Here is a 24,111-nt window from a genome sequence, read left to right as displayed (position 1 = left end):
CAATCATCTGCTTCCTCTGTCAGCATATGCGTACCGAGCCCGACCTTCTGGTTATCGGCACACTCAGTCACTCGGAAGATCCTCTCGATCTCCTTCAACCACTTCTGAGCACCATCTGGATCGTATGCTCCCTTGAACATTGGAGGATTGTTCTTCTGGAACTCACTCAGTTGACGAGCAGCTCCCATTCCCACAACATTCGGATTTCCCCCAAGTACTCCAGCTAGCATACCCAGAGCCTCAGCAATCACAGCATCGTCTCTACTTCTTCCAGCCATCTCTATTCTGAGAACCTAACAAGATGAAACAATAAGTACTGATAGGGTTACACAACACCTATCCCGTACAGGGGAAACAAAATAATTACGACTCGACACGACCGACTATGCTCTGATACCACTAATGTAACACCCTTCTAAAATACCCCAAATATTTCAATTAAAATAGCAACATATCAATCAGAGTAATTATGCCCCGAAGGGTGTCACACAATCATTTCACAACCATCATCAGAATATCCTGTCATGCTCATTTATTTAATCCAAATTATAAAGTATCTGCATAATACGCAGCGGATAAAATCAATTCAATTATTCACATCATGTAACATATTACATGCAAAATGGTTCACAACCAATCAATAAAATATTCAAACATCCCTTCCCGATGTTACATCTATCAGAGCATGACCCACTAGGAGACTACACTAGACTCCAAGCACTAGCTCCTATTCAACTCACTGCTCGTTACCTGAAAAATAGGTGTAAGGGTGAGTTCCTCAATCAATATAATAAGCATTATACAACATTATGTAATGCTAAGTAACTAACGCATCAAATCACTCTAACCAGACTACACACTCAATAACGGCAGTATCAATTCAAACATCATATTCAATACCAATACAACTCATATTCATACTCAATATCAACACAAACACACGTATAATATTGGAATACATCCATTCATATTATACGCCATACACATATTATGCAATGAGACTCCATGCATGCGGTACCGACTATTTGTGAACATATAGTTCACCTCACCGTCCAAATCCAGGCACGGCTACCAAGTCCAACTAGTCCCACTCATTTGAGACCTAGTGACTCACTCACTAATTCCTCACCACGGGAATTAGCTACCACCCCTCAAGGGCTATGCTATGCACGCTAATTCACCTAGCATGCAAACATCGACAACAATCCATAATGACTAACTCACTAATTCCTCACAATGGGAATTAGCTACCACCATAAAGGCCACAATATGCATGCTAATCACCTAGCCATGCTACATCATCAACAACAATTCAAGAATAGACATATGCTCACACTCTAAGCCATAAAACAGTCTATTCACAAGTGCACACATAACTGATACATTCACAGCATCATGCATACCATCACACATCATCAGTATATTATCACATAAGCATATCATATCATGCCACATAATCAAAAACAGTATTAGCACACTCTACTAATGCCTATACTACTCAAGACCCAACAAAACAACAACAACATTACCACGATATCACATCTGAGAGTTTAAAACGCGAAATCTGCCCTTCAAACTGATATGGCGAACGCCATTAGGCTAATGGCGAACGCCATTAGCGTTACACGCTCTCATTCTGGAAAAACTGTCTGTCAAACTGATATGGCGAACGCCATTAGGCTAATGGCGAACGCCATTAGCGTTACACGCTCTCATTCTGGAAAAACTGTCTGTCAAACTGATATGGCGAACGCCATTAGGCTAATGGCGAACGCCATTAGCGTTAAACGCTCTTATTCTGAAAAAAAAACCCAAACGGCGAACGCCGAAGGCATAATGGCGAACGTCATTTGGCTGTTATGTGCATAGATGTTAAATTTCTACGAATTCCCTTTCAATTATCATCTAATTTCATTCATCCACTGGCTGTTATGTGCATAGATGTTAAATTTCTACGAATTCCTTTTCAATTATCGTCCAATTTCATTCATCCACTGGCTGTTATGTGCATAGATGTTAAATTTCTACGAATTCCTTTCAATTATCATCCAATTTCATTCATCCACTATTTCACAATTTCATCATACATCAATCTAATCAGAGATAAAACAATGGTTATCACTACCCAGTACATATTATCATATAATACCCTTAACCGATGATAAACCCCCCTTACCTGAGTTAATCCGGCAAATCTCAAGCTTCAAGCTCTTCTCTTCTCCAACCTTCTTCCTCTTGCTCTGCCTTTGCCCTTTTCCTCTTTCACGATCGCTTCTCTGTTTTTCACGTAAAAACCTTTTTACTCCAAAATGGGACTTTTTCCTTAATTCCAACTTATATATATTTTCCAATAAATAATTATCCCAATAATTATTATTCCAAAATAATAGTAATAATAATCCCAAATTCCAATTATTCAATTAAATTAATAAAAAAAAAATATTAATTTAAATTAAATAATTATCTTATTTTAATTGGGGTGTTACACGTTGCCCTGATCCTCATACCAGATGAGGTACGTAGGCAGGAGATCGTACGAGATCTCTCCGGGCACCCTTTTCCTTTTTTGTGTGTGTTTGTTTGACAGCTAGCAGGCTCGAGTACCAGAATTCCTGTTGGCTTGTTTGTTCAACCTTTTTGTTGCTTTTGACGACTCAGCGTCCGGTTAACCTCTTGTTTGCTTGGAGTCTGACGTAAGTCCAGCGATTGGCAGTCGGTTTCCTGTGTTTGTTTGTGTGGAGTCTGACGTAAGTCCAGCGATTGGCAGTTGGTTTCCTGTGGTTGTTTGGGTGCTTGGAGTCTGACGTAAGTCCAGCGAGTGGCAGTCGGTTTCCTCGTTTGTGTTTGTTGTTTGGAGTCGGACGTAAGGCCAGTCATGGCAGTCTGTTTCCATTTGCGTGTTTCTTTTAACGTCTCAGCGTCTGTGCGTGTGTTTTGTTTCGGCGTGCGTGAGCCGAACTACGGTAGCTCTGATTCTCATTCCAGATGAGATACGTAGGCATAGGATGCGATGTCCTAGCGAGCCCGTTCCCCTCTTCTTCCGTCTGTGTTTTATTCCAGTGTGTGTGCATTCTTTTGAGCAGTTATTTAGCAACCTCATCCTTTTCTTTTGAGCATGGATCCCGTCGAGTACGACGGACGTGAGGGGTGCTAATACCTTCCCCTTGCATAACCGACTCCCGATCCTTGTAATCTCCGGTCGCGAGACCATGTCTTTTCCAGGTTTACTTCGAGCGTTTCCTTTCCCTCCTTTGGGATAAATAACGCACGGTGGCGGCTCTGTTGTTTCTTTTTTCCCGCCGGTTGTTTTTCGCGGATGCGACACCTATCTATAGGCCCATAGATGTCCCAAACAAATTTCATGTTAAGAACTTTTGGGGCGATATTACCGGCTATCACTTTTATAATGCTGTTGGGGAAAAAGCCTCCACCATCCAAAACCCTTTCTTCTAGTATGCCTAAAAGGCCCTTGCCTACACCTTGATTGGGTGAGGTAATAGTACCGGTGTAGCCATACAAAAAGAGTTTTTATTTATCTATTGCATGATTAATAATGATGTGGTTAATGCTACCACCTTTACGGCCAATTATCACGGTTCTTCCTTTCATGTCCTTAGGGAGAATCATCTACACCTTCAATAGAATGAAAACTAGTGTGTTTGTTACCATCTTCAACAGAACCCCCTCCAAGCCCAGAGTTGTTGTTAAGCACAATAAGGTTTGCAATAGGTTGGTTAACTTCTAAAGGGTCAATATTTGGCATTCCTGGGTTCATTATCCTATTTGTGGAGAGCAATGAGTTGTAAACATAAAATAAAAAGATGGTACCTAAGAGAACCAAAAACAAAGATAACACTTAAAGGAGATGACCTAGAAGATTCGCTGGACTAGGAAATGTATAACCCAAAGAAGGAAAAATATTGAAAAAATGGGTGTTGCCAAAGTTCGGAGAAAAAACTTGGAGTGTGTAGAAGTAAGAGAATTGCAATTTGCGTAGAGGGCGAAAAGAGTTTTGAAATCACAAGTAGCCCTTATATAGAGAAGGTAGGCAAATGAATCAAGGGCTCAGAAGCGAGACAAAAAGACAACAGTTAGATTTTTCCTCAAGAATACAATGACATTTGACTATCCTAGGAAGAGGCGTCACTCCCTAGTATAGAAACCTAGGATCGTGTGTCAAACAAATCCTGCGAGACGTCTCAATGATGAGACTCACATTTAGTGCATGTGTTTCCCAGGCTATTCACGCTGACTACCAAACGTCTTCCAGTTCTCCAAGCAATGACCATAATGCGGGGAACCCGACCCATCTCTTTAAAATGCTTCTCGCTACTAAGCCACAAAAAGTCTTAGGGACAAATTTTCTAGACCGGCCAAATACTTAATAAGAGAAAACCCGCATCTGATTTAAATCTGAATCACTCAAACTATGTTTCAGTCATAAAGGATCTCATATGAAGAAAAAGATACATGATTCACACCCTCATACACACATTACTCATTATTCTTTCACTCAATTAGGCTATATAGTACTAACCTCGCATGTTAGTCCCCTCTTCACCGCACTGAAAGTTCCACCGCAGCAAAGCATTATCTCATCGCCTCTAGTTCTAATTTGAATTTAGAACAATTATATATTTTATTTGAATTTTATAAAAACCTTTGACTACCAAAAAAATATTATTAATAAACTTCTTAATTTTTTTTTAAATCTGTCAAAGTAACGTATTATCACTATGGATGGCAAAACAGACTCGGCTTGCGGGGTATGTCCGTTTTTCCCACTCTTTTTCGCGAGGCGAGTAAATATTTTTGCCTGCACTCTCTAATATGTTCGCCCCACCCTATTTATTTGCGAGTTTTTGCAGGCGTGAGTATTAATATAAAATTTTGCAAGTTTTAGACTAAAAACCTACAATGTCTGCATGCTCGTCCTACTTCGCCTTCATTCTTCTGCAGAACAAAACAAAGTTTAGAACGACACCCTCAATTATGTCCACTTCATCTCATCTCTTTTATTTTATGGATTTTTATTCGACAGATCTAAACGCAACGGACATGCGGTTTGCCACCCTAATTAATATAAACAACTAAAATTTTGGTCATAGTACTCTCTTGATATTTTAATGGTACTCCCTATCAAAATAAATAAATAATAGATAAAGTAGATAAACAAAATTTAGTTTGACTAGAGTATTTGAAGAAGGACATAACATAAATAATAAAAAGATCTTAGAAAAAGAAAATGAGAGAAGAACAAAAAGAAATTAAAGAAATTAAAATAAAATCTTGTTTACTGCGGTCCACCATCTCGTGAAATTGCAAGAACGAAAGCTGAACAACAAGAACAAGGAACAACATCAACAACAACAGTAGCAGAAACCGTTACTGTCAAACTTTTCGACAGTAATAACAACAATAACTCTAAACTAAGGTACACTCTCTTCTTCTTCTTCTTCTTCTTACTCCAAACAATTTATTACACGTGTTTTGTAGGAAAATCCCTTCACCCGCCTCTTGTTCGTTTTCTTCCGCATCGTATCCCCAATTTTCTCTGCGCACGATTTTATTTATGCCTCAAAAAGTTAAATCAATCTTACAAAATTCATGTTTTTATGTTAATTGTGTTTCCCAATTGAAAATCCGACCTCGTAGTTTACGAAATTTGGATTTTGGATTCTGAATTTGAGATTTCCAGATTGTGGTTTGTGTTGGATCCAAAGTAGGTTTTAATAGTACTTGTTGTGTTGCATTGGAGCCTCATTCAATGCAGGATTTTGACCTAGGTGAGCAATGTCGTTAATGTCCCCTCGTGATTTGAAGCTTTAATGTGAATCCTTTAATCATGCTTATGCTTTGCTTTTTGAAAATTGAACCCTGAACTCAGTTTCTGGATCAAACCAAATAGGAAAAATGTTTTTTTTTTCTCTTTGTTTTAATGGGCTATTAGGAACACTGATTAGGGTTCAGTATGTAGCTTTTCTAAAAAGTATAGCTTTTATTTACTGTGATGCACGAAAGAAGCGGGGCTGTGAAGTTAGCAGATCCGTATAAGCATGTACACGCGGCGAAACTGGTATAGACAAAGTCGTATTCTTCTTAACTATGGATTGTCTTTGAACTATAAGCAAGTAGATGATGATGTGAAGGCTATAGGGACTTGTGCATATGTAAAGGAAGATTGTAGTTAATTAGGAACGGGCAGCGATAAAATTATCCCTTTGTAAGGTTGCTGTGACAGAACTGGTTTTCTACCTGCATTGAAGAAAATTTAACTCAAATCTTTTGTTGGCTTTGTTCAAAGTTCAAACTATTATACTTTTCGGTTCATATCATCCATGTATTGCTTGCTTAACTTCTATCCGGATCGTTTGGCAGCTTAAATTTATTATTTCCATCACCTCTCTAAGTCAACAAAAGGCTTATGAGGGTTCAACAAAATTTACTCTTTTTGAGTGTGTTTTCTTCCTCTGCAATTGTTTTCATTTTTCTCATTTTTAATAATCCAACTATTGAGGATCCACTATCAGTTAATACTTTATTTACAGCTTTTGTGTTCCTTGTCTGTGTGGTAATTCTGTATTTCATTTTGTTTCAATGGCTTTTTGTTATGAACTGTGTATGATTTAACATTCATTCTCTTGTGTAATGCAGAGTCTGTTATTGGGAGGAGGCTTAATATGGTGGCATTTTTGAATGCCTATCCTTGGCAGTCCTTGAAAATTCATGAATATGATGAAGACCCTTAGAGTCACATGACATTGCTGGTTCCTTATTTTCGAAGATATATATGGATACTCATTCTTTAGTTTTAGATGATACTGTTACTATATCAGAACATCCATTAGTCATTGGTCAAGAGTTTCCAGATGTGGAAACCTGCCGAAGAGCATTGAAAGATATAGCCATAGCTATGCATTTCGATCTTCGGATTGTTAAGTCAGACCGCAGTCGTTTTATAGCAAAGTGCTCCAAAGAAGGGTGTCCATGGCGTGTCCATGTAGCAAAATGTCCTGGTGTTCCTACTTTTACCATAAGAACCCTACAAGGAGACCACACTTGTGAGGGAGTTCGCAACCTTCATCATCAGCAGGCGTCAGTAGGTTGGGTTGCAAGGTCTGTAGAATCACGCATTCGAGATAATCCACAATACAAACCAAGGGAAATACTGCAAGATATTCGTGATCAACACGGAGTTGCTGTTTCTTACATGCAAGCTTGGCGAGGAAAGGAGCGAAGCATGGCTGCGCTTCATGGAACATTTGAAGAAGGTTACCGTCTTCTCCCTGCATACTGTGAGCAAATAAGGAAAACGAACCCTGGTAGCATTGCATCTGTTGGTGCCACCGGACAAGAAAATTGTTTTCAACGCCTGTTTATTGCCTACCGTGCGTCAATTTATGGGTTTATAAATGCTTGTAGGCCTCTTTTAGAGCTTGACAGAGCACACCTTAAAGGAAAATATCTAGGTACAATACTTTGTGCTGCAGCTGTTGATGCAGATGAGGCTTTGTTTCCTTTGGCTATTGCTGTTGTTGATATTGAAAGCGATGAAAACTGGATGTGGTTTATGTCTGAATTACGGAAACTTCTTGGAGTAAACACCGACAACATGCCTAGACTTACAATACTATCTGAAAGGCAAAGAGCCATGGTGGAGGCAGTAGAAACACATTTTCCTAGTGCTTCGCACGGTTTCTGTCTGCGTTATGTAAGCGAAAATTTTCGCGATACATTTAAAAACACAAAGTTGGTGAACATCTTTTGGAATGCTGTTTATGCCCTTACAGCTGCTGAATTTGAAAGCAAAATTACTGAGATGATAGAGATTTCACAGGATGTTATATCATGGTTTCAACACTTCCCTCCCTATCTTTGGGCTGTTGCATATTTTGATGGTGTTCGATATGGCCATTTCACACTTGGGGTAACTGAATTGCTGTATAACTGGGCCCAAGAATGTCACGAGCTCCCCGTTGTGCAGATGATGGAATACATCCGCCAGCAGATGACATCTTGGTTTAATGACCGGCGGGATGTGGGCATGGGGTGGACTTCAATTCTTGTACCATCTGCTGAGAAGCGAATTTCGGAAGCAATAGCTGATGCTCATTGCTACCAAGTACTCCGAGCAAACGAAGTTGAGTTTGAAATTGTGTCAACTGAAAGAACCAACATTGTGGATATACGAAGTCGTGAGTGCTCTTGTCGCCGATGGCAGTTGTATGGTTTACCTTGTGCTCATGCTGCTGCTGCACTTATTTCTTGTGGGCACAATGCCCATATGTTTGCCGAACCATGTTTCACTGTACAAAGTTACAGAATGGCCTATTCGCAGGTGATAAATCCTATTCCAGACAAGAGTCAATGGAGAGAGCATGGAGAAGGGGCAGAAGGTGGAGGAGGCGCAAGGGTTGATATTGTAATTCGGCCACCAAAGACTCGGCGACCTCCTGGAAGACCTAAAAAGAAGGTTCTGAGAGTAGAGAACTTTAAGCGTCCCAAAAGGGTTGTCCAATGTGGTCGCTGCCATATGTTAGGACATTCTCAAAAGAAATGTACAATGCCCATGTGAAAGCATTAGTTTACTTGTTAAAATTCCAGCAACATTACAGCAAATAGAATGGATATGCTATGTTTGTAATGTATTGTAATTGTAATTTAAATTTAAATTTAACTTTAAATGTATGCTGAACCAGTCAGTGGAAAAGTAAGGATACTTTAGTTTCTCTCTACATGGTCTGTCTTTTTTTTTCTCACAAAACAAGTAGTTACTGTCAGAAAACTGTCTTTACAGGTTTGTCTCTGCTCTGGGAACTGTATAGCTATTTCATGATGACTCATGAAAAACTAGCAGTAGAAATGAGGTTTAATCAACTTGAAAGGAATCTGAAACTCATGAAAAAATAGCAGCATAAATGAGGATACTTCAGAAATAATTTTATAAGGACAACTTGAGAAGGGTTTTTTTGCTATTCAGTGAAACCAGTCTCACGTTGAGTCGACCCTCAACGTGGAGCGGGCAGGCCAACATGGTGCACCCACCAGCCCAACCTGACAAGCCAAAGCCAATGTGGGACTTGTCAGGCTAACATAAACAACAGATCCAAAAAGTATTTGATATAACTGGGTTGCATATTTATGAGTTGTGAGTTGCAAAGAAAAAACATGGATGATGTGATGATGCACGATTTGCCAAAAATGAAATGGGAACTATGCAGATTGAATCACTGCATTATACCACATGTTCTTCACACCTAGTTGTTACATGTATGATTCTAATTTCCTAATATCTTGTTATATCTTGTTTCATGTAGATCCATGAGCTTCAATTTATTCTACTTCACACATCATACCACTACTAATTATTTTCAATAATGTAAGTAAAGAATAATGATGCTGCTATTAATTTAGCTTTTATTGTTTCATAAGTTGAGTACATATATTATTGACATTGATGAAATTAAAGGTAGACATAGACCTATTATTAGTGGAAGAAAAACAACATGATAATAATATTTCGTGTTCCATTTTGTACTATTACAACAATGCACTCGAAGGTTATAAGAGTAGGAGTCGGAATAGATCAGATCAATTAATATAGCCTTAAAGTCTAGCCTACACAAATCAAATTTTTTTAGGGGAATGTTGTTTCCACCCTTATGTGTATCTCACGCCTCTAAAAATTCAAAAATATCCTTCATGCATCCAGAGATGCATCTCCGGATACACTCAAAATAATATCAGACTTTGTTTTTATGAAATTCATCCCATATTGAACAAAATATGGTCAGAAGATGCATCTCTGTATATTATTTGGATGTATCAAGAGATACATTTCCGAAATACCCATGTACTCAATTATAGTGACTTGGTATATTTTCGGAGATGCATATCACGGAAATGTCAAGCGGAAAATTAGATAAAACACCACCATGCATGATCTTCATCTTCATGCTGAAAATAGACTCAAATTTTCAAAATCCTTAAAAAATTCTCTCATTCTCAATCAACTTTTCAACGTCAAAACAACATTCTTGTATTTCATCACATCAAAGGGAGTAAAAGAAGTTGGAATTATAGGTACATTTCATTCATTTCATCCCTCTTTCCTTGCATTAATCTGGTTTTTAAGTTGAAAAAAAGAACGCTGAGTCCGTATATGCATATCCGGACGAAGTTTGGTGTGGTCCGAAGATACATATCTGGATTGTCCTGATAGTTTAAGTTTTAAAGTTGTTTTTCTGTTATTGGTATTATTAGATATGATGCACTCGGATATATTTCTCAAAGTTATTGTGAGTGTAGATGTTAAATAGGTTGAAGTGAAGCATGATGTTAAATCAGATGAAGTGAATGATGATGTTAAACCGCGTATTCGACTGATCGTTGTTAAGGTCGATGTTTGAGTACAATTTACAAATAAACAAGAGTCTATTGTTCATGAACATATGCTGCAATAGGTCTGTATGGAGGTCGGGAAATTGGGGTTTGGCGTTGTAATCGGAAGGTCCGACATTGGTTCGGATAGAAGACAAAAGTTTGTAACAATGGGATGCGAAAAAAGTGGCACGTACCAATTAAGAACTTTAAACGAGATGACACTAGATCGAGAAAATGTGAGTGTCGATTTAAATTATGTGGATACTATATGGCGGATTAAACATGGAAATTTAATATGATTTTTGGTATAAAAAATCATGTCTTGACCGACTGACAAGCTAGCAGGTCATTCCATTATATGTCGTCTTGTTCCGGAGGAGATAAAACTTATTTTGGACATGACGCTAAACATGGTGGTGCCGAAAAACATACTTGCATCTTTGATACGAAAAATACCTCTAAATGTTTCAAACATTAAGAAAATATACAACGTGCATGCTCGAAACAACAAGGTGGTAAGAGGATCAAGATCTGAGATGCAATAACTGTTGAAACTTTTTGAAGATGACGACTATGTTTCTAGGTACAGAGTTTGTGAGGATAAAGTCACCGTTTGAGATAGAATTGGGAGTCATCCTGATTCCATTAAGTTGTTCAACATTTTTTCCATCGTGCTCATAATTGATTCAATATATAAAACAAACAAGTATAGACTTCCACTCCTTGAAATTGTGTGTGTTACTTCTACGGAGATGAATTTTTCAGCCAATTTTGCATTTTTGGAATCTGAAAAATAGGACAATGCTACATGGGCTTTGAAAATTTGCAAGACTATATAGTTTGCACTCACTAGAAAATGCTCAATTTTGATGATGATGGTGTGATGAAGGAAGATAAATCAAACATATCTATCATGACCAAGTGGGAAAGCATCCGAGAGAGAGTCATGATAGCTAATGAAATCATGAAATTACACATCAAAGAGAAAGTAAGGAAGTTTGTCTATAAAAAAATAATGGATTTGAAACCACTGTCGGAACCGGTTAAAAAAAGGGTGCCCCTAAAAAGGTTTAAACGATACAAAGTGACGATTCCACACGACGGTCTCCTATGAACATGTTGACTCACATTTTCTGGACTCTCCGACTCCAAAATCTCAAAAAAGGTTTTTCTTTTGGTTGAGAATATGGAGTAGAAAAACATTCGGGGGGGGGGGGTGAATAGTCCCTAATTAAAAATTCAATTGATTTTCCAAAACAAAATATCTGAGGTTTTTCAAAAACGTGCGCGGAAGACTTAAAGCGAAAATAGAGACTTATGATTTTATTTAAAATTCAACCACTGACAACTTCAGCCTCAAGGGTATACAAGTCTTGTTTCTTCACGCCTCTTAAGACTTCCTTCGACCCCTTCATGACTTTTAGAATACTTTTCTCTCCTTGCGTTGCCATTATCCTTACCTTCATGATCTTTCAGGCGTTCATGGCACACTTTTCTTGTATGACCCTCCTTTTCACAATGATAGCATTAAATACCAGATGCATCACCACTATAAGACTTCTCCTGACTTTTATCCTTATTCTTGTCGAATTGCCATCCCTCTTTGTGAATTTCGCCTTAACCGACATGCCTTCACCAATCGAAGATGGCTTGTGCTTCTTTTGTTCATTCAAATCCTTAGAATACAAGGTTGATTGAACTTCTTCAAAGGTCAGAGACTCTCTTCCATACAAGAGAGTTTCTTTGAATTGAGCATGTGATATGGGCAAAGCACACAACAACAATAATGTTTGATCTTCATCCTCGATCTTGACATCGATATTTTCAAAATCAAGAATCAACTTATTAAACATATCCAACTGCTCAATCAGAAATTGTCCTCACTCATCTTGAATGAATGCAAAACTTGCTTCAGGTAGACGCGATTGACCAAAGATTTGGTCATGTACAAACTTTCGAGTTTCACCCATAACCCCGACGATGTCGTCTCCTTCGAAACCTGTCGAAGAATCTTATCACCAAGGCTCAATAAGATGGCGATGTGGCCTTTCTCTATCATATTCGTTTTTTATTTGTCCGTTAACGCAACATCCATGGCTTCGGCTCCCTTCAATGCTTCTAAACAACTCTGTTGAGCCAGTAGGGCTTTCATCTTCAAGCACCACATATCGAAATCGTTCACTCCGGTGAACTTTTCAATCTCATACTTTGTTGACGACGTCTTTTCTACGTTCACCATACCAATTTGTTGTGAAAATGATACCGAAATAACAAAGTATAATCGCTTTCTCGATCGGCAAGAAACCCACAAGGATAGAAAAAGGGAAGTAAGAAGAACACAACAAGTTGGTTATAAACTGATATTCTTTACTTTCTCTTTGAAACAAGATCACAAGTGTTACAGAATATCAAATAACGTCTCTCATCCTAATTAGGATTTGTGTTATTGAATGATGAGAGACTAATATGCTATTTATAAGAAAACTAACACATTAAACTAATGGACTTTTACACACAGACTCATTACACAAGCTAACTTAGAGAACAAGCTAACTTAGAGAATAAACTAACTTAAACAATTTGACATAACTAACATGCTAACAATCCTAGCATACTTCAATTACAACATGTGAACAGACTTCGACGACATGCTAATGATCATGTCGGATTGTCGAACCAATGAGCTACTCTTTGACCATACTAGAATTCGATCCAATATCTTACAATACTCTTATTTATATAGTTAGTGGAATTATTGAAAGGAGTGAAAGTTATAAATAGGAGTATAATAAAAAAAAATATTGTATTAATATTCAGAAATTATTTTAAGACATAAAAAAAATGTCAATGAGACACTTCTTATAAGACGGACGAATTACATGTTAATACTTCAAAAATGTGCTAAACTTTCAACTAATACATATATAGAATTGACATAATAATATACTCCCTCCCTTTCTTTCCCTTTACATGACAACTTTAAAATTTAGATAATAAATAATTAAATAAATTGAATAGTTAAAATAACAAAGAACTAAAAAAAGAAAAGGAGGTAGCATTAATTTTGAAATGAGTTAGTATTAGATTTAAAGCATGAAGAAGGAATATTAGTTAGACAAAAACAAATGTTCTGTTCCAAAACAAAACAAAATAGAAATAGAAATAGCGGTGGTGTAGTTGTTCTTACAAAGAGGCATCATCAAGAATAACTAGAAGGAGTGTCTTTTCAGATATCTGAGGTGATTTTTCCTTTACATAATACTTGTTAATTAAACTATTATTTCAATGATTTTCACTTCTTAATCAAATTAAGTAATCAACAAAACTCCATTGCTTCAACTTGCAACACAAATCACTACTTAATATCTTCAAGTTTGTTGTTTATATTATATAGCCTCTGGTGGTGCATTATTTCATAATGGAGTTTGCTATGACATTCGATGAAGTTTCCATGGAAACCAGCAAGAGCTTCGTTTTCGCCCTTCAGGTAACTTCATTCAGATCTCTATCTGGTGCTATTATTACATTATTTTAGGGTTTTTATCTCAGAATTTGAACACTGTATTTCATATGAAAAAAGAGTTTGTGATTTGAGATAGGTGTTGTTATGTGTTTTCAGGAACTTAAGAACTTGAGGCCTCAACTCTATTCTGCTGCAGACTACTGTGAAAAATCGTATCTCCATAGTCATCACAAAGAAATGTAAGATGTTTGTTTGTTGTCATGGAAGGCAATCTTAGCCCCTTCTTTTTAACTTTTTTTTTGTTGAATTAGTCTGTGTGTTTGATTCTGCGGTGAAGAAAATTGATTATAAGTAAAATGATTATGTAAAATTGATTTTGGGTAAACGTGAGTTTAAGATAAAGGGATTTATGTTTGAATAAATTCATGTAAAAGTGAGTTGAACGGTAAATTTCTGTGTAAAAAATCACGTTTAGACTCGAAAGTTACAAATTTTAGCTTCAAACATAATCAATTCTAGAAAGCATAAACAAGTCTAGTCAAGAACAACCAAACATATCAAAATCAATTCTACACATTTAGAATCAATTATGAGTGCTTCAAATGTGAAACCAAACGTACACTTAGCATATGTTTGGATGGGCGTTAGGATAAGATTTCTCGCGTCCCAATGCCAATATGAAAAGCCTGAAGCAATAAAATGTAGCTTCAATGGAAGTACGTTTTTTTACATTCCACCGCTATTCCAAACATATACTTAAACTGGGACAAACAAACTTGATTTTATCAAAGAACTTTGTCGGTTAATATTATGGCTAAATCTTTTTATAGTATCATTCAACAAGTATTTCTATAAATGTAAGTTGTATGCTTTGCTTTATGTGGGTAGGATTGAATATAATGATGTGCATAAAAAAGCAGATATGTAAATTTAGTGTGCTTAAACAGTAATTTAACAAGGTGTGGTCTAAAAGTGCAGACCTGAAGAACATTAACTAGACTTTGTTTTTTGTTAGTGTAACATCTGTGAGCACTGATTCGGTGATTCCCAATTTCCGGTGTCAGCATAATTGTTTATATGCAGAGTTATTCTGATTCTTAAAATATATGTTTGTGTGAGTGTCTCAATGGTGAAACTGGTGGAAAACGGATGTTTTAGCAAATGGTCATCCTTAACGAACATGACATGAATTTGTATCCTTGAAATTTTTGTGACTAGTTATTTTAATAGCGCGTGAGAGATATTAGCCTACGCATCATCTGCTGACCAATAAGTCTTGTGTACTTGACCTGCATGGATTTCAGGGTACTTGACAACCTAAAAGATTATGCTGCAAGAGCCATTGTAAACGCAGTTGATCATCTTGGGACTGTGGCTTACAAGTTAACTGACCTTCTTGAGCAGCAAGCATTGGATGTCTCAACCATGGACTTGAAGATCTCTACCCTAAACCAGGTCATTACAAAACCTTTTGAGATATCATGTTAAATTAGGTGTTTCTAATGGAGTTGAAGTGACATATTTCCTTACATGCAGAGACTTCTTACATGCCAAGTATATACAAATAAAGAGGGTGTTCGGCAACAGCAGTTGTTGGCTATTATTCCTAGACATCACAAGCACTACATTTTGCCTAGTATGCTTAACTGCTTTAATTTTCTCCACAAGTAGTTAATTGACAGCATAGATTGTGAAATTTGTTTTTACTTATGCTTCTTTTTCCGTTTCTGTTTAACAATGCAAGCTAGATTCGGCCAATAAAAAGGTACATTTCCGTCCATACAAACAAACTGATGCAAGACAAAATTCATTTAAAAGCAGAACTCGTCCTCAACCTTCAGGTGTGTTGTTTGGAAAACCGTCTTTTCTGAAGTGTTTGGTTTTAATGTATGCCCCTTTAGATTTTTTGGCAAGTGGACATTGTTTTATTCAACTGAATGCATATTATTGTTTTTAGGTACCCCTGTTTCAAAAACTCTTTCATGGCATCTTGCATCAGAAACTAAGTCAACCTTAAAAAGACGGAGTTCACATCCTTCCAAAAAGTAAGTTTTTAGTTTCATGCTGCGCAGGACTGTTGGTATATTTGTTTTATTTTCTATTACCATTGATGGTATTATTGCAGCACAAAATTACAGTGTTTGTTTAATACTTTTACGCTCCACTTTTGCAGAATCAAGGATCCCAAATTTTCTGTCAAGACCACTGGAGTTTTCCACCTTATAGGTAATGTTAATTAATTGTATCACTTGTATCACTTGAATGCATATTATAAGTGGGAGTAACTTTCACCTTACAAACTGGTTTGGTAAGGTTGAATTAGGTCTAATCACAAATTCTAAGATTTTCCTTTAATTCCTTGATATGATTTTGCTTCCTTAGATAGTGGGATTCACAGATGTGACTTCTCAATCCATAACCTTTTTGGATTCCCACTTATGCAATAAAATTTATTTGTTTTGTATCCTCAAATTATAAGAGATCATGTTTTCATCAATTTGGAATTGGTATCTGGAAGACTGCAACTTGCATGATGAACCTGCTGTCTACTAGTGAAACGTTTATTCAGGAAAATAAGTATTACAGTTGGTTTCCACTTCTTTTTTTTTCGTTTCGGGGCATTCAGACACTTTATTAGGCCACACCTCAGCCATGATTCACCCAACATTGGGTGAAAACACCTACTTCAAGAACTCAACTTTTGCAAGAGAGGATTAAATGTATTGGGATTTTTTGTTATTTCTCTTGGGAAAAGACTCTTGTTAGTATCAGTAAGAGTTAAGACTTCTTTGGTGTATTCTAATGATCAACTAGTGGACATTTTCACACCTGTAGCGTACATATGATATTAAACAAGTTAGATGCATATGGCATGTACGCTCTAGTTTGAGGGTGTGATTTCTCTCAATTGTTTTGGTGATTCAATTTTATTTGCCGTTTATATATAATTTGTTTTGGATCATCAAATAATTAGAGATTGGATCTTAATCAGTCTCAAGTGTGTTATGCAGATAATGAAGAGATTACACAGTTGAAACCCTCAGAATCAAAAAACCACGTACAAAATGGAGTTCCTACATCTAGTGCAGCCAACCAATCTCTCGGTGTCACAAGAAGGGTAATGTCACATTCATCAGCAAGTTTGAGTGTTGTTCCATGCTTAATAGAATAGTCAAACTGTGATTATCCAAACTCATTTTTTGCAATTTGTTTGCATATTTTTTTTAACTGATAATGTTTGGCAAGTTATGCATTTTTAGAGATGTTACTGTTTTTTTTGTCTGCAGGATGCATTAGAGGGTTTCAGACCATTGACAAAATTTGGGTCCTTTAACACTCAAAATCTGTGCGAGACTGTCCATGTTCCTAGTCGCAGCAAAAGTGTACTATCAAGTCTTTTTGTCAAGCAAAGATCTGCAAAATTGAGAGCTGGTTCTGTCTCATAAATACCTATCTGATTTGTGAAGATGTCACCATATATTTTTACAGAAAAAGAGTTAAGAAAACACTTCAAACAATCCACTAATGCCCACAGTTACTTCATTTTATATTTTGTAGTTCATGCCTTTGAATAATGACAGTGTATAATGATTGTATATAGTAGGGTTACCCGGTAGCCCGGAAGTAATGAAGATCATAAATAGAACATTCTGCTTGCTAGATTACCCAAAATACTATGGATAAGAGAACATAGAATTGACATCAGTAAAATAATTAATTCTTCTTAGTCATATCCGACCATAATGAACTCTAACTAAGTTGCAGTTTACTAGAATAAGAGAATTTATCCCCATTTGTTCAGGACCAATGTTGATATTACATTGTCTAATCTAAGGATCAATTAGACCAAATGAATTGTCTTCTCAACCATCGCAACACAAGAAGTGTGGTTAGTGTTGAGTATCGTCGTTCGTCTAACGATGATGATGGACGAGTTCAGTTTATCAATATGCAACTTCAAAGCTACGACGATTTGAGAATTATGCCACTTGATATTTAAGCAGTATAGTATCAACGGACAAGTTCAATTTATCGATGTGAGAATTATGTTCTAAATATTATCTTGGTCAAGCTTGATTCGTATCAGGACACATGATAAAATCACAACATGCGGATGAAAAAAAGAACTAGTTTTTCTAATCTATGGTCTTATTTGTACTTAATTGTTGTTTTTAATTATTCACAAACTAATTGTTGGCGTTTGACATGGAACATGCTGAATTTCACATGAATTAATGGAGTGTTTATGTTCATGTGAGAAAAGATATAGGGTACTTTATGTGTAACTTTTATCTTTGGTATCACCCTTGCCTAGTCTTTGGCCCATTATGCGATTAACTAAATTATGCGGACATGCATGATATTCATTTGACCATTGCTGCATATGTTATCAATTGAAATGACTAGCAATTGTACAATCTTTGTACAGATGTTCCAAATCTCATAAAAACAATATTATAGATATCAATACGGTCAAATTCACGATGCTGCCAATTGATCTAGAAATTGCAAGATCCCGAAAAAGAAGAAAAAAACTAGCTTGTCATAACTTTAATCCTGCAACAGCAATACTTCTGCAATGTTTGACTTCTCAGCTTAGCTTGGAGCATCGGATCAACAGGTATGTTGTACTTTAGTGATTATCAACATGCCTTGGACTTGGACTTGATTGTTAGACCTCTGCATCTTAATCTTAATCAATTATACATTTATATGCTCTATCATTCAATCCATTCGGGATATGATTGATCTCACATGAAAAGTAAAAGTGTCTTAGAGATGGAACTAATAGTGTTGAGTTGATTATATTGCAAATATTGGAGCTTCTCAATAGAGATGAAAAACTTCATTTGTCAAAGATGAAGGAATGTTGCAACAAATACTTGAATACACAAGAGATTACCTTAGCAATGAAAATTCAATAGCAGATATTTGTCAATACTATAAATAATTGGGAAAAGTATCGAGGAAATTCGTATCAGACGAATACAGGAAGAACTAGTTTCTAGTTTGACATCAAAATTTTCAACAGCATTAGTAATGCCTAACTCGAATAATCAATTATCACTGATTGGTACAAAAAAGTCAGAGTAAAATTGGCTATTTTGAACCATATGGTCCTTAAAATATTACCTCCAACACCGTAAGAGTAATCAACCACACCATCCAACAGTCTTATTAACTGTGAACCCTGTTTGAGATGCCTGAGATTCTGCTTGCGGAGGAGGTCGAGGTTCTCTTGGTTTGGCAGGATCAACAAATATAACCCATCCATCCAAAAACTTAGCATTCATTCCTTCTCTGGCCTTGTCAGCTTCTTCTACGGTTGCATACGACACAAAAGCGAACCCCTTTGATCTTCCGGAGGCTCTGTCAATTATCACCTTAGCTGTATAATCAAAATGAATCATGAAGCAAAATAAGGATATTATAATCAAGTACTGCGAAACATAATAAAACAAAAAATGCTGATTATCACCTTCCATGAGCTGCCCAAAAGGAGAAAATGCTTCAGTAAGCTTTTCATCCGTTGTCAATCTTGAAAGACCTGTTCAAAATTACAAACACAAGAAAATGCATGCTTAAGGTATTTTGTACATGGAAGATACATATGTTAGAACCTTAGATTGAAGTTATGATGCAAAGAAAAGATGATAAAATATATGGAAAGGTTGGTCTTTGGTTACTCACCGCTGACGAAAAGTTTGGGGGAAGTGAGAGTTGAATTGAAACGAATCGAAGTGAAGTGGGTCTGGGAATGGCCGAGTAACCGCTGAAATCCAGAGACAAATGCCATCGGACAAGTTGGATTCCGACCGAGGGAGATTTTGAGGTTTTGAGGATGTTAAACCCCGTTAAAACCCTTTCAGCTTCAAAATGAAGCTAAGACCTAATAATTGTTATGAGGATGTTAAAACCCTTCCAGCTTCAAAATTTTGAGGTTCGACAAACTAGTCATTCTGCTGCTAAATAGTGAATATTGAATTCTAAACATAATCGTTTCAACAACAGATAAAAAAATGCGTCTGCCGGGAGTCGAACCCGGGTCTATTGCTTGGAAGGCAATTATCCTAACCGTTGGACTACAAACGCTACTTGTTGTTTACTTTTATTATCATTATCACATATTAAAGCATTCATAGTATAGTTCATTTTTTACGTTTATACACGCACAGCATTCAGTAATTTACGTGGTTTTGGGTATTAGTTGTGTTATCACAGGATTAATAATTTATCTATATATGTAATTTTGTGACTATTATATTAAAAATAGGATTAATTAGTTTTAAATTATTTTTAATTAATCTAACAAAGGAATACAATACTTTTTCTTAAACATGTCAATTATTAATTCTTGTTAATAGTGGAATGGGAGAGAATAGAACCTTTAACCTAACTCACCAATTTAGCTGCCATTTCTAGCATAAAATAAGGTAAACATAATTCACTTCCAAAAATAATATATATTAGTAAATATGTTTAGTATAAATTCTCAATATCTTTTGAAATAGATAAACAAATATTTATGTTTGTTTTTTCAAAAACAGATATTAGTGGTTAATTCATTAAGAGAAATAAATTTGACCTTAATAGTCTTATACTCATTCGGTGTTCCAATTCATATCCTTGGACTAACATATTTGACAGGGCATGAATGTATATATGATCAGTACAGAAACCCTATCTTAATCTGCTCATCCAGCATTTAGGAATTGTGATGAAATTAACTTAAATTAAAACATTGATAAAATACTCAATAATGTTGAATTTTTCAGACACACCCTTTTTTAAGTTAAGTATACACTTCAATTAAAACAAGAAAATGGTGATTATGACATGTGAGAGATGAACTCTATGAACACATCTTTTTCTTTTTCTTTTCCAATCATAAATGAAGTATTTTTGTCAATAGGCTAACATCTATAACTATGAAAATGCCATCAGCCACAAATTAGGTATTCTGTAAGTTCACATTGATCCATTTGCAAGGCAATACCAGAGTAAAAACGAAAAATAGTTTGACAGCACAAAATCTACAAAGTTACACTAACGAAATTTAAAGGTTCAACAGTTGCAGAATTGCGTCTTGATCAGTATCAAGCTTCTAGTAGATTCCAATCCAGCTAGCAAAAGCATCAAACATCATATCGTAAGGTTTCTTCTAATCCCAGAAAGGAGTGTCAAAATTTTTGGTAGGCATAGCTTTTCCTGTTTTACTGCATCAAATTCTAGGTGCTGCATTAAGAATCATACGTTCGTCGTCAGTTGCGTGCCAGAAAAAAAAAACAATTAGCATAGAACAGTGTATTAATGCAAAGTTGCTAATAGGAGATGTGCAAGATTGGCTTGACAAATAAACTGAATTCAATTCACAAATATAGCTAGCATATATTATACAGAATAATTCCGAGTAGCTACCTCCGCCAATTGTTGCTTCAGGCAACCGCTCGATTGAGTATCTGTGTTTGGTGATGTACATTATCGGCACGCCGGGAACCTGCAATACAGAAACCCAGTTCATGAGTCATGCATCCAGGTCCAACATCAAAGTAATGACAAGCAGTGAAAGGATTAATTAGTTTACCTTCCGGATCCTCCTCTTCAAGTCTCGATCACATGTTGCAACAATGAAGCACTTATTCTGCTCCCAAAAAAAAAGGTTTGATTAAATAATTTGGAACAATATGAAGAATAGAATGCAAGTGTGTGTTGCATAGAAATTCTTGCTTGATAAAAATGTTGAATTAAAGGATAAAGGAAAAGTTTTCTTGCAATATTAATTAAACTGAGTATTAATTAAACCATTAGAAAAGCTTTCTTGCAATATTTCGATATTTTCAAAAGTAGATGTAGATGGGAAAAAGGAAAAGTAACTCTAACTCTCTAGTATGGAAGTGCCAAAATATTTTAGTAAATATAATTTCCATCTCATCTATATGTCTCTGATCACTGCTAAGAGATTAAAATAGTTCAGACCCATAAAATAGAAACCAGTTTTTACCATTATCTTGGATTCTGCGTTCATTATTTGATCAAAACATTAATTTAAAACTGTTCTCCAATTCCAAAGGATCACAAGACAGGAAGAAGGAAAAAGCAGTTAAGATAATCTTCTGTCATGTGTGAGAGCCTTTTAACAATTAATCTCATATCTTGTTCAATGTTTAACATATACTTAAAAATAAATCACACCTGAGTAACTCTGCCAACAAGGCAGTCATCAGCATAGGTACCCTTATGAATACAGAGTAATCTCTCAAATCGAGGATCCTTTGCAATCCTGTCATTATAAAAGAGATAAATCAATACAACCAGTAGCTAAAACTGGAAAAATATAATTCATATTCAGCACTAAACTGAGACATGGCTTGTATCATAATCCAAAATGTAATCAATAGTAGCATGAAAAACTAGGAAGACATATAAAAGGAACGATTTTCACATTTTACTAGAGAAAATGAATGAAGCTATAAGTTTGGATACCAATTTCTTTTATACCTTCCAACAATATAGGGTTTTAGCATAAAAATATCCCAAAAAAGCATGGACACGCTCAGCATGCATAATCACATACGTAATTTTGAATGCTTACACATACATAGCAGGCGTATGAAAGTATAGACCAATAATAATCAAGCCATATAACATGAGAACTACCTCAGAGCTACACGATATTTTTGGCCCAACTTCTCTAATTCTGCCATTACACAGTCTGTAATACACGGAGTGCCTGAAAATTCAAAGTCCGAGTAGAGCAAGGGTAAGAATAATGCATAGGATGACAGATTCAATTCAAAGACACCATGCTACATTGAAAAACCAGGTTTTCAATCATGTGAAAGACTACCAAAACACAAGCACTAAAAAACCACATCAGGAACCCCAACATTCAACTAAACTTATACATACATGAAAATAAACAAACTGAATCAAGTAATAATCAATTCAAACTCACATTTTGCATATAAGCAATCCATCATTCCTTTCTCCAAATCCAACTGCATAAACAAATCCCTTTGTGTGAGCCACCAACAAAGAAACTTCAAAAAGAAAATTAAACTCATACAATTCTAATTATATCAATCAAACACTAAAATTCTATAGTGCTTTAATTTTCCAGCAGAAATTGAATGTTTGATTTATCATTCCAAACCTTTAAGAAAAAGCTCATTGGCAACAAAAATCATATATTTATTTGAAAAGAGAATACAAAAATCACAATAACAAATATATTAAAAAGGAAAAGGAAAAAACGCAAAACGAATGGCACATACTTTATTCTGGATGGAGAAATTGATAAAGTTAGTATCCACCAAAACCCGATAAGGAGGTCCCAAAGCAGTATTGTGTTGAAAGAAAAGCGCCGAAGAAGGCTTAGGGCTGAATAATGCAAATTCAAAACAGTGATTATTAACCCCTAAAAAAACACAGAACGAAAACTGATATATTAAATTGGAATGAAAAGCGCTTACACGTTTCTAGGTAACTTTTCGTCGGGTGTTTTCTTCTTTTCTGGATTCAAAACATCTTCTTTATAGCTGAAATTCACAAAAATTCAACCACTGAAAATTTAGGGGAAAAAAACAAGCATAACAATTGAGAGGTAAAAAAACTCACCTTTTGATTGCTTTGGAAGTGACAAGCTTCTTCATAACAGCAAATTTGGGTGCCTTTTTAGCTTTCCCCATTGTAGCTAGCAGTGGCGGAAGTGAAGAACCGTGAAGAAGAAAGCAAAATTAGGTCACAATAGTTTGATAAATTTAGTGGTTTTTTTTTATAAATTTGACCTGACTGAACCGGAATTAGACCCGGTTCATAAAACCTTTTGTACCCCAATCATTTAAAGGATATATTCCATTATTTACACACGGAAACGTAATGATCTAAATATAATACAGTATATTGTAATATTATAGTATATGATAATCAATCACATTCTTAAATAAATTTTTTATATAATATATTCATTAATGAAAAAAATGATATTCATTTAAATTATATATATAAATCTTGAATTCTATAACAAACCAATTATGAAGACAATTTTTGAAGGCGAACTTACACTTGAGAATTTTTTTTAAAATAATTAATTATTTTAAATTAAATTTTAAATAGTTGAACATAGGCATCCTATTAACCTTCAAAGAAGGTGTCTTTAGCATTGGTGCATCCTTGCAAAGTCAATGCATATATGCGTCACATGCATTGGCGCATGCATGTCTTGATGCCACATGCATTGGCGCATGCATACACTACATAGTGTA

The 24,111-nt window shown here is 35.8% G+C and overlaps 4 protein-coding genes and 1 non-coding gene across 5 annotated transcripts; 2 read left to right on the top strand and 3 right to left on the bottom strand.

Annotated features, from left to right (window-relative positions):
• Nucleotides 1-5,193: 5,193 nt before the first annotated feature.
• Nucleotides 5,194-8,735, top strand: LOC127132166 (uncharacterized). Its single transcript, XM_051061052.1, has 2 exons — nucleotides 5,194-5,434; nucleotides 6,655-8,735. Exon 2 carries the CDS (start codon nucleotides 6,791-6,793, stop codon nucleotides 8,573-8,575), a length of 1,785 nt encoding a protein of 594 aa, XP_050917009.1. The 5' UTR covers nucleotides 5,194-5,434; nucleotides 6,655-6,790; the 3' UTR covers nucleotides 8,576-8,735.
• A 4,723-nt stretch (nucleotides 8,736-13,458) lies between these two features.
• LOC127132164 (protein ABIL1) lies at nucleotides 13,459-17,506 on the top strand. The gene is made up of 10 exons (XM_051061049.1): nucleotides 13,459-13,622; nucleotides 13,778-13,870; nucleotides 14,003-14,085; nucleotides 15,151-15,301; nucleotides 15,383-15,482; nucleotides 15,595-15,687; nucleotides 15,804-15,891; nucleotides 16,020-16,072; nucleotides 16,858-16,964; nucleotides 17,134-17,506. The coding sequence occupies exons 2-10, from the start codon at nucleotides 13,802-13,804 to the stop codon at nucleotides 17,290-17,292; spliced, it is 903 nt and encodes a 300-aa protein (XP_050917006.1). The 5' UTR covers nucleotides 13,459-13,622; nucleotides 13,778-13,801; the 3' UTR covers nucleotides 17,293-17,506.
• Nucleotides 17,507-18,745: 1,239 nt separating this feature from the next.
• LOC127132165 (organelle RRM domain-containing protein 2, mitochondrial) lies at nucleotides 18,746-19,809 on the bottom strand. Its single transcript, XM_051061050.1, has 3 exons — nucleotides 19,538-19,809; nucleotides 19,326-19,394; nucleotides 18,746-19,235 (listed from the first exon to the last, which is right to left on the bottom strand). The coding sequence occupies exons 1-3, from the start codon at nucleotides 19,641-19,643 to the stop codon at nucleotides 19,000-19,002; spliced, it is 411 nt and encodes a 136-aa protein (XP_050917007.1). The 5' UTR covers nucleotides 19,644-19,809; the 3' UTR covers nucleotides 18,746-18,999.
• A 58-nt stretch (nucleotides 19,810-19,867) lies between these two features.
• Nucleotides 19,868-19,939, bottom strand: TRNAG-UCC (transfer RNA glycine (anticodon UCC)). The gene has a single exon. It is a non-coding gene; the product is annotated as a tRNA-Gly (tRNA).
• A 759-nt stretch (nucleotides 19,940-20,698) lies between these two features.
• LOC127132163 (uncharacterized) lies at nucleotides 20,699-23,701 on the bottom strand. The gene is made up of 9 exons (XM_051061048.1): nucleotides 23,465-23,701; nucleotides 23,320-23,385; nucleotides 23,122-23,227; nucleotides 22,803-22,845; nucleotides 22,505-22,577; nucleotides 22,040-22,127; nucleotides 21,432-21,488; nucleotides 21,266-21,344; nucleotides 20,699-21,082 (listed from the first exon to the last, which is right to left on the bottom strand). Exons 1-9 carry the CDS (start codon nucleotides 23,533-23,535, stop codon nucleotides 21,069-21,071), a joined length of 597 nt encoding a protein of 198 aa, XP_050917005.1. The 5' UTR covers nucleotides 23,536-23,701; the 3' UTR covers nucleotides 20,699-21,068.
• Between the last annotated feature and the right edge of the window lie 410 nt (nucleotides 23,702-24,111).

This window comes from Lathyrus oleraceus, chromosome 3 (assembly GCF_024323335.1).
Source record: "Lathyrus oleraceus cultivar Zhongwan6 chromosome 3, CAAS_Psat_ZW6_1.0, whole genome shotgun sequence".
Lineage (NCBI taxonomy): Eukaryota > Viridiplantae > Streptophyta > Magnoliopsida > Fabales > Fabaceae > Lathyrus > Lathyrus oleraceus.
This window is presented reverse-complemented; position numbering and strand designations above follow the sequence as displayed.